Source organism: Trachymyrmex septentrionalis, unplaced genomic scaffold, assembly GCF_001594115.1.
Source record: "Trachymyrmex septentrionalis isolate Tsep2-gDNA-1 unplaced genomic scaffold, Tsep1.0 scaffold334, whole genome shotgun sequence".
Lineage (NCBI taxonomy): Eukaryota > Metazoa > Arthropoda > Insecta > Hymenoptera > Formicidae > Trachymyrmex > Trachymyrmex septentrionalis.
In genome coordinates this window covers 114,985-126,227 of record NW_017305499.1, presented here as the reverse complement: position 1 = coordinate 126,227, position 11,243 = coordinate 114,985, and the positions used below count along the sequence as shown (strand labels likewise).

General features: G+C 37.3%; 2 protein-coding genes across 2 annotated transcripts in view; both read left to right on the top strand.

The window, feature by feature from the left end:
• The window catches only part of LOC108750225 (serine-rich adhesin for platelets-like), a 30,427-nt gene extending 26,635 nt beyond the window's left edge, over positions 1 to 3,792 (top strand). Inside the window, exon 17 of the mRNA XM_018489552.1 lies at positions 35 to 3,792. Coding sequence (XP_018345054.1) covers positions 35 to 3,038 — 3,004 coding nt within the window. The 3' untranslated portion in view covers positions 3,039 to 3,792. The remainder of the gene's footprint in view (positions 1 to 34) is intronic.
• LOC108750214 (mucin-17) lies at positions 3,672 to 11,179 on the top strand. Its single transcript, XM_018489527.1, has 4 exons — positions 3,672 to 3,716; positions 3,751 to 8,514; positions 10,105 to 10,276; positions 10,402 to 11,179. The coding sequence occupies exons 1-4, from the start codon at positions 3,672 to 3,674 to the stop codon at positions 10,596 to 10,598; spliced, it is 5,178 nt and encodes a 1,725-aa protein (XP_018345029.1). The 3' UTR covers positions 10,599 to 11,179.
• The last annotated feature ends 64 nt before the right edge of the window (positions 11,180 to 11,243 follow it).

Below are 11,243 nucleotides of genomic sequence, written 5' to 3'. Positions count from 1 at the left end.
AAGCGACGACGACGGCTACGACCCCATTGAGCAGGTCCAAGGTGAGTATTACACCGCGAAATTCTACGCGTCCGTCCAATCCGGTTCTGGGGCGAGTTCGATTAAGGACGAAACCAGTCAAACGAGTTACCGAGGAGGAGTTAGTGGATCAAGTGGACATTCCACGTGCGGAGACTTCCACATCCAGAAGCAGAGACCTTAGTAGATCACGTGGCAGAGGATCCAGCAGGTACACTCCACCAACGTCGAGATCAAAGACGCAAGATGTTTCCGCGAACTCTGTCCTAGGCCTCAGATACAGAGAAAGAGACAGAACAACAGCTTCAACTACCGTTGGTACAGTTACCATTGATGATGTTAAGAGAAGATATCGAAGACCTAGCAGAGTCAATAACCCAGAATCTATTAAAGCCAATGAATTGGATGATAGCCCGATAGTAAGAATAACACAAGGTGGTTCTAGAAAAAATCCGTTATATCAATCGCGATCTGACGAGGAGAATAATAAAATAACGAACATTAGGGTATTTAGAAAGCCGACTGTTAATCGCGAGTTGTATGATAGAACAAAGTACACGAGAAAGAGAAACAACGTGGAAGAGTCGTTGCAAAAAGTAAACGATGACTTGAACCAAAAACACATACCATCGATAACAGTAAAAGCTTTTAGAACAGGTACTTCTGCGGAAACTGACAGGATTGAAAGAAACAATTTATTGAATGGCGTTGATCAATCAACCGCAAAAATTGATTCCGTTGTTGAATCCAACACTATTCAGCCGATCTATGATTTGAAACCAATCACGCAAATTGATATAACAACTGCATCTAGCAATAAAGTAGATGCGAGCAATCAATCCAAAGATACTGTTGCCACAACGACCATCGAAACTCATCAATTTAATCCCGATTTGGTAACGATCGTTTCTACTAAACGCGCCTTTGATGTTGCAGAAAAAACATCAGGAACGCCAAGAAAACGAAAGATTTTCCTAAGAAAGAGACCGATATCATCGAGCACAGTTGTTAATATTATTGAAACAGAAGAAGAGGAAACATCTCAAGGGCCTCGCAGACGAAAAGTGATAAAACGTAAACGTCCGCTTCAAAATACTTCAACATCGATTGAAGTTTCCCTCGAAGAAGAAGAAGATTCGAGTCTTTTTTTAAAATCGACGACTCCAATGGGAAGCGATAAAGATGTTGAAAAATCAACAGTTTTTATTAATCAGACAGAGGTTACTTTAATAAGCCAAAATACTGAAGAATCGACGATTGCTACTGGTTTGACCGAACTTACGAAAGAAATGGAAGATTCGACTTTGACTGTCACGGAAACCACTTTGTCTACCGATTACAACCCTGATGATTTCCCGAAGGTTACTTTGGAGACTCCCGCGATTGAAACCACGACGATATCAGGCAAAGAAGTTACAGATATTCTCAGCACTGCTACTATATCAACAATTAACACAGATGCTGACGAGGTTCAGCGGTCAACGTTTGAAATGGATACCGGAGTTACTACAATTGAATCAACGTTGGCGACAGCCACTACTTATAACACTGAAAGTATGTTTTTAGAAGATGCATTAATACCGTCTACTGAAGCTGAGAATTTATTCACTACTAACGTGCAAATAACCACCACGTCGGATTTAGATTCAGCTACCACTCGTACTCAAGCAACTACTACACCATTTACGACGGAATCAGATTCATTTTCAGCTGCAAGATCGAGTTTTGATTCGAGATTTGCGCGTAAGAAGTTCATTCGCAAGAATCCTGTATCATCTTCAGAGAACACTACCAACCAATACATTCCTGCGCTGTCATCAACGGAAAACAGCCTCGAGATTCTCTCAAAACGTAAAAACCACTTATTTATTGGACGTCATCCAGTTTCTTCTAGTACCGTTAATATATTTTACGATGATCTTAAATATAAAGAAGAGAAAGAAGGAGAAGAAAAAGAGAATACAAGCAGATTTCGTGACTTACCTAGACAGGACGTTGTAAAAAGTACGACTCTGAGAAACAAATCGATTTCGACAAATGGTTTTTCGGATGACGCCGCGGAATTCTGGAAACATTACACCACGACTTCGTTAAGAGATCAAATAAATTATTCTTCAGCTTATATTGAGGATGTTGAAGGCCGTAAAGTCGCGAGAACAGAGTTTACAGAAAATAATACGTATCGATTAACACCGATTGTTACTCGCGGACCCGAGATTCGGCCACGATACAAGGTTCCAATAATATTGAAGAGGCCATTCGATCCCGAAGAAGCTTTATCGCCGAGGCGATATCCTCCATTAGATTCTGCACCTGAAGAATCCGAGGAGACGCCAGAGACGAGGGATGCCAGGCTGAGACAATCCGGCTTCCGGCAGCCGCGAATGCGTTATAAGCTTCTAAATCGGAACAATGTTAAAATCGAAGAAAAAACTACACAGCCGAGTCCGGAATCTACGAGCACTTGGCAATACTTCAGAACACGTTCGTATCCAAAACGTACGTCGACTAGTACGGAAGCGGCAGTCACGGAGACTCTGATACCGATGAAAAAATTTGATTACGTTGCGGATGCTTTCCATCGGAAACAGCAATCACTGAGAACAACGACGCCAAGGAGCAACGATTTTTTTGACTCGCAAAATTTAATTGATCCATACTATACGCATACCACAATAAAACCATCCGTAACTAGATTGGTGACCTCAGTAACAGAGTCCGGCACCACGGAGCGCCAGAAGATCCTCATCAAGACCAAGTATTCGTCACTGACCTCGACCACGAGGATACCAGCGGATCAATTCTCTCCAATGACTCCATCGTCAACTTTGGTGACTGGAGTCAACGATGACACTGCCAACGAAGTTCGTCATGGTGTCGAGCGATCCACCTTGCCCATCGAGGGCGAGTTCAATTATCGTTACGATGATCGATTCACTACAGAATCTTATGAGTCTTCGACTATTGAGATCGAGTCAGTATTCAGCAATCTGATCGCCGGCAAGGGCTCCGCGAAATAATAGTATACGAATGTCGTTACTATTTATCAATGTAGTCAACGATAATGTACATAGATCCAGCCATTAAGTAATTAAGAAATCAATTGCGATCGCCGATTTATCGGAAGGAACGTTAAAATGTTAGTAGACATTTAAAGATCACTAATGTATATAATACTCTTAACAAATTTAATTATATTATATTTAAGATTGTTCTATGAAATGGACATTAAATATAACTATGTGAATCAAAAGGAACGACAAGGACTCGTTATAGCTCACGACGACCAACGACTAAATAATCGTCTTCATGCATCATCCTCACATCATCAATAATGACTGAATCATAACGAGCACTTTCTTCATTCGCTTACTCAGAGGGGAACCTTTGACTGAAACCTCTGATAACTTTCTCGATGATGTACTTCTACTTACCACAAATACAATAATCATTAAACACTATCGATGTCCTAGGATGATTCCTTAATCGATCCAAATTAACGCAGCAAGCAAGACACGTTCGCGGCGCTTCAATAGATAACTAAAGAGACTTCCTCTTCATGTTCCTTCTTTTTTTCCTCCAAACTGGCGCAGCTCACGCATAGACAGAAAGACAGAAAGAAGAAGACTACAAAGAAATAAGAAATAATAACTATGAAGGGAGAGGACAAGGAGAAACAGAAGTCCTTGAGAACCTCCGTATTAAAGCGCGCTGCATTATTCTGATTTTCAGGTCGCCGATTCGGAAGCTATTAGGCTGCCGACTCTGAAGGAGCTGATTGGCTATCCGACTTATTACGACGATCGTACTGCTACGACGTCGTCATCCGTACTCTTGCACTTGTTGCGTAACGTGGACAACGATATTAGCCGGCAGAACGTCGAGAAGTTGTTGAGAGGAACAGATGAGTCGCAAGACGATGAAAAAGAGATCGCCCAGTCATCGAGAGATATAATTGAAGAAACCGACGATTCGTGGCTGCAACAAGCCTCGGAAAACAGAGCGAGATCTCGCACTTTAAGAAAGGACGACGTTACAAACTTTGATGAACGAGTTTCAGTCACGAACACTATTCAAGAAGACGAGACTAAACAAAAGACATCTACCAATTCGGTATATTTGAAACCAACGACAATGCGCGGCATTTCTCTCGATAGTCTGATTTCCAGTCCGGTAATGCGTGGATTTTACATCACCAGGAGCGAAAATGTATCATCGATATTGGATAGTTCAACGCCACTTTACACAACGACTGATATTCCCGTTGAACAACAGACGGAAACCATTTTAATTTCCAATGTTTCTATACCTGATGAGACTGTTCCTGTCGCTTATAATGATCAGATTGAATTAGGACCTAATATTCTCGACGACAATATCATTATCGATAAAAATATCGATTTTCGCGAAGAGGAATATTCTGTATCCAATTCTTCAATGACTTTCTCAAATGCTGAGATTTCAAATCACGAAAAATCTGACTTAATTACAACTCTTGTCGATGGGCCAACGGCCAAGAGAGAAAAATTGTTGCCTAATTTTGATCATATGACGCCACTTTTTAACTCTTTCATCGCATCTTCGACAACGTCGACAAGACGAAAAATTGCCGTAAATAGATACAACGAAACCATCACGCCGTGGACGGGCAGACGTATAGTGGCAAAGAAAAGAAATAAGACTACTGTTTCACCAATCAAGGACGCTATAAGACAAACAGAGAGCGATTCTATTTATGCCGTGACGAACACTTTAAGAAGCACTTCTCTAACTACTGAGGCTTCGACTTTGCCTTCAAAAAATAAACTTCCTACGGCTTCGACCATATCAACAACTTCTCTAACGGTGTCCGATGATTTCACGGCATCTCCTGAAATTTTAAGCGTTTACAATAATCTTGAGAATTCTAATGCCAAAACTGAAGACTCGGAAAGCAATATAACTGAGACAGTGACTTTAACAAATTCAATAATCGCAGCGACTCCTTCAATTTTCAAAACTATTCCATCAAATGATGCCACAACTGCTGATATTTCAACGTTTTCAGATGATTCTACAATTATGAATATTCCTGTCAACGCGTCTGTTACGACATCATCGACGATAGCAGTTTTAAAAGCACCCACAGTTGCGGCTGAACTTACCATAATCTATACACCCACAACTATAAGTACTGAAGTTGAAACTACTTCAAATTATTCCGTAACTGATAATTCAATAATTGAGAATGTAATTCTGACTGATCCCGCAACTACGATTACACTTGCAGCAAATACTGAAAGTGAAATTCCTTCTACAAATGTAAATATAATTCCGGAGACTACTACAATTGTAACCAATCATGTAACTACAAATACTGGAGTCGTACCTATATCCATACCAGTAACTGTTAATACGCAGGAAATTGTAAATAATTCTGCAAATATGACTGCAGTGCAAATTACAAATGCTAATATTGGCATTACTTCCTCAATAACAAATTATTCCACAGATGCAATTCCAACAACTATAAGTACGCACGATGTTGTAATTGATTCTACAACTTTGGTTACAGCTGCGAGTGCTGAAACATTTTCCATAACTAAAAATTATTCCACATTCACTACAGTTGAGAATGTTACGATTCCCGTTACTACTTCATCATTAACAACAGTCATACCTTCAACTGTGAACACGCAACATATACATGCAACTACACCCATGACAATGAATAATCTCGCAGATATAAATACTGTAACAACAAATATAATAACTACCCCTCTTAATGCAATTATTCCAACGACTACTGATCTTAATGTAATTACATCGTCTATAAATACAAACATTCCTTCCACTTCTTCAACTAGCGAGATCTCGCCAATTACGATTCGATCTAAAAATAATTCTGTGCCTTCGCCCAAGGCTCTCATTACGAATACAGACATAACTTCAACAAATTCAACTGTTTCTACAATTTTAACGCCTGAATCCTCTACAATACATCTCGCAAATTCAAGTAATTTTAATATTAGCAGCAATTCCGATATATTAGCCGTTACAACAATTGCAGAGACTATTGAAATTCCCATAACGTTCGAAATTCCTTCAACATTTACTTCGACAGTGACTGCATATTCAAAACCTCATTCTAGTACAAATTTCGAAGCATTATCTGTTGTAACAGCTACATTGTCAACCCAAGGGGATGAAAATTCCTCGACTCCAGTAATCACTCAAACTCCTCCAACCCCCCTTTCGATCACAACATTAATTACTAACAAATCGACTGTAGCTGTCGAAAAATCTACAGCTTCTACGACACCCTTTGCGACTACTGGCGAACTGATTGCGATAAACTCCACTATTCGAACAACTACTGACACTTATCAATCAGATTCGATACGAGCAATAAGTGAAGAGTCTTTAACGCTAGAACAGAAGACAGATTTTAAGGAAGCTACGTCAATGAAAACACAAAGTCAAACTGAAGATCAAACAATTGCGACCATTAGCAAATTGAGTTCTGCTCAAACAATGAGGAACGAATTTATAACTCCAGAAATAAAGGTATCAGAAGAAACTATTTCAAAAATTACAGAAAATCAAAAATCGAATCAAACGATTTTGGAACTCAATACAACCAATTATCAATTCAGTCAAAAAACTGCTAAACGTCGCGTTTTAAATCGAACAAACAATTGGCTTGGAAGCCCTACAACACTACAAAGAACTAATGAATATCCTCGACGTCAGGTTATATTGTACCGTAGACGATCACAAAAACCTGCTGCTCATATTTCGTCTTCAAAACCGATTGAGAAGAATCGTAAAAGAAGAATACAGAAAAGAATTAGAACTAATTCTGAAGCGTTCAATAATACTATTAGATCCGATCAAGATACTGTTGATGTTCAAAATATTACTAATCATGCTTATGATCAGGTGAAAAATATGAGAAGAAGGAAAGTTGTACTGAAGAAAAGAGTCAAGGAAGAAACGAATACCATTTTACCCATAGAAGAAACAACAGTATTTCTTCAAACATCTACCATTATTGAAAATGAAACACTTCCAACTCATTATGAGAATGAAAATATTAAAGAAAAACAAGAAGTTATATTGAAACAATCTGAAGAAAGTTTATCAACAACAAAAAACATCAGTACCAATTCTAGTTCTGCTAATAAGAGTTTTCCAGATAATATTCAAAATAATCTTTATGTAGCTAAGGATTTTTCTAAACTAGAAAATCCGAAAAATAAATCCGAGGAAAAGAACCTAATCGAAGAAGAGAGGGTAGATTTTGAATCTATCAATACAAATCTGCGAGATAATTTTCCGAAAAGTACTTACGCAGATAAGAATTTTTCTAACAAAAGAATTGCAAGAAGAAGGATGAGAGTTGTATTGAAGAATGTCAGAAAAATTGAAGAGAAGAATTCCACGACTGAAGAAACAAATCCTGATTTTGCCAATAAAAATTTTCAAAATAATTTTTTAAATAATCGTAACATAAGTCAGAATTTTTCCAATGAGGAAAAAACAGAAAGAAAAATGAGAGTTGTATTAAAGAAAATTAAATCTAAATCTGAAGAAGAGGAGACAAAGACTGAAAAAACCAATACAGAAGATGATTTTACCAATGAAAGTCTCCAAGGTACTTTTTCTAATAATTTTTACAGCGCTAAGAATTTTCCCGTTGAATATAGGACTAGAAGAAGAATGAGAGTTGTATTAAAGAGCGTTAAACCTAAGACTGAAGAAAAGAATTCAACAGTTAAAGAAATAACTGTAGAGCCTGACTCTATCAATGAAAATCTTCAAGGCACTTTTTCAAACAATTTTCACGACGCTAAGAATCTTCCTATTGAATATAGGACTAGAAGAATGAGAGTTGTATTAAAGAGCGTCAAACTTAAGTCTGAACCAGAAAAGAATTCAATAGTTGAAGGAATAACTGTAAATCCTAATTTTACCAATGGAAGTCTTAGAGACACCTTTTCAAATAATTTCCGCAAAAATTTTTCTGTCAAACATGGAACTAGAAGGAGAACGAGAGTTACATTGAAAAGCATCAAGCCTATATATAGATCCGAGGAAAAAAATTCAACAGTTAAAGAAACGAGTGTATATTCTGATTCTAATTTTTCTGATAAAGATTTTCAAGATAATTTTTCAAGTAACCTTCACAAAAATCTTTTTAATGGAGAAGACGCACAAAGAAAAATGAAAGATGCATTGAAAAGTGTCAAACCTACATCCAAGGAAAGAGATTCAGTAGCTGAAGAAACAAATATCGATTCTGATTCTGCTAGGAAAAATTCTCAAGTACTTAACACGTTTCACTTTTTAAGTAATCTTCATATGGGCGATAATCTTCTCAACAAGAAAAAAATGATGAAGCATTCTAAATCCGAGGAAGAGAAGGCGATGACCAAACAGCCGGAAGACACGGAGTCGCAGATCACGAGGACGTCTGTTCCGGTCGAGAAGGATACTGATCGATTCTCGCTCGAGGTCAGTGCAGCTTTAAGTCGAAGATCCACTTTAAATTGATAACATTGTATTTTCTTGATCGCATGTTGCCCTAACCAAAACGGAAATATAAGAACGAAACGCTGCAAAAAACTAATGAGGAACCCTAGTAGAACTGACTTACTACTACGAGTACCACCACCTCTTCTTGACGCTAACCAAAAGACCTCTTGAAGCATAATTTTCTCGCAGAAATCATCATTTAACGTCTTACTTTCAAATCGCCTGAAGATACCTCTTACTCAACATATAATCTCTTCTGAATCTGCTTTTGGTGTCTAATCGATCGGTATACTTCTCCGAAAGACTTTAGAGAATAATGCAAAGCGGCAGTGCCATGAAGATTTATACTTTCAACCGCTTAATATAATCATTTGTTCGATTGCTGACCATAATTGTCATATTTTTTGATATCAAATCAAAATATAATTTATCAATTAATGGTATATGAACAGGATACGAACGATTAATTTGGAAGGAACCGATTGTAATTGATTATGACTTAATGGCTTCTCTTGAATGGCAGTTTGACAAAGCCTCGGTCATCGCCTCTCACTGGATCTAAGTAAAATACTTTCCGTGAAATAAAAGGAGTTGCATTATCATCTTTTACGCTACTACGTCATCATCATATTTCTAAGACACATTACTCGAAAACGCTCTTTTTCCTCTGACTATTAAAAACTTATCTACTCCGGATTAAATTGGAAACTTAATTTTTCTCTCTGAGCAAACATTTTGGGACGCGAACGAATCAAGGAATATCTTCATTTGCTGCTATTTCTTCCTAGCATTATAAATTAGCAAATATCTTTTCAAAGGGCGCGCATTTTTGTGAACGTCCATTTACTTTTTCTAAATAAGTTATCTTCAACATTTTAATGCCTGGATCAATGATTAATATCTTAACACGTGGAATATCGCAAGCAACACAAAATTCCAATGGAACTTAGAATCTAAAAGAGTTTAAGAGATATTTCAGGCATTTCTAAAGGAATGACTAAAAAATTTTAAAAATTTTTTACAATATGTAAAAGATATTTAAAGCATATTCTAATGATTAAAAAGCACTTTAAGGATAAGGTGTATAAAAAAAACACTAAAAAACATATTCATATCTCTTTCGATAAATGTGCGCATTTGTTTCTGAAATTTTAACGTATGTAACATCAAATAACAATACATATTAAATGCACGCATTTGTCGATAAAGTGAGGTATGAATACGGATTATAAAATACATATTAATAATATAAATGATAAATGAGATATAAATATAAATGAAAAACTTTTTAAATGTTTTAAAAGACTTTTAGATGTTTGTGTTGTCTGAGATATTAGATTTTCTAGAGTTTCTTATTTATCTTTATCATGAATCTATCGTAAGAGCTTTGCTTTGTCAAAATGTGCAAATGCACATATGTGTGTGTGTGGTGTGTGTGTGTGTGTGTGTGTGTGTGTGTGTGTATGCGTGTGTGCATAACTGGATTGATGATATTGTAATATTATGATATCAGTTTGTATTATTTCTAGTATTATAAATCAATATATAAATCAATTGTATCTCGAGCAGGTGACGAACGGTAAATCGATTAATCGCAACTCAGAAAATGGACATTCTAATAGACGTAGGAAACCGACGCCGTTCACAACGATCGCTCCGCTAACCAACACCTTATCGAATACCATTCATCGAAGACGTAGACCGGTTGAGACCACAATATCATCGAGGATAGATTTCGTCGGTAGGTTCACCTAAAAGTAGCATTCATTTACTTCGTTTATTTCTAGCCCATATTTTTTTAAAAAGTTTAATTTTGTCTTTCCTATTTTAATTTTTATCTTCTTTTCGAATCATTTCTTCTTTCAGACGCATTCGAAGGCACCGAATCCTATGTTAAGCCGGCTGCCGTCTTGCATGATCAGAATGCAGACGTGTCTGATCAAAGCATCCGCGCCCAAAAATTCGCGGTGACGCTATCGGATCCGCCGTCCTCAACGTCAGACATTGGTACATTATATTTGCTAGAAACCACGCCATCCGATTTTCTAATTCTTCTAATCTGAAGTCCATATACTAAGTTCATCATATACTTCATTCTCTTCACGGACTACATCGGGTAGCTATGCGTTTTTAATGGCAATCGATTTATTTCAAGACCGTCGCGGCCAGCTTCTTCGTTTCGGGGTCATTTCTGATAATTGTTTAACGACGACCCTAATAATCTTGTCATCTCGACTTACGTCAAATCATATGACGCTAGCTAATCGTTCAAAAGACTGTCTTCTTAAAAATACGGAATCTTCGCGATAACGTCATCATTCAATCAAATAATTCATTCATTACGCATATCTTTTTCATGATTTTCGCTTCTATCGTCTGTTTTTTATTCTCTATTCCTTTTTCGATTGCGCAATTCCGCGATTTACGCGGCTCTCTTCCGAATTTATCTTAATTAATATCAGCCGTTTATACTAATTCAATTGTTAATTTCCACGCATACTATCAATATCGGCTCTTTCTCTCTTACGGCCATGTTTATTCACAATTTGGCTTTGCTAAGCGAATTAATCACTAATCGTTAAGAATTCATGCCATTATCGACAGACTGGACAGTACATGACATGAATCCTTCAATCGAACTATGATAGGGTTAAATGGTTGGCTGGGGGGTTGTAAAATGTCGACCTTCTCAGGAATAGCTGTTTTTG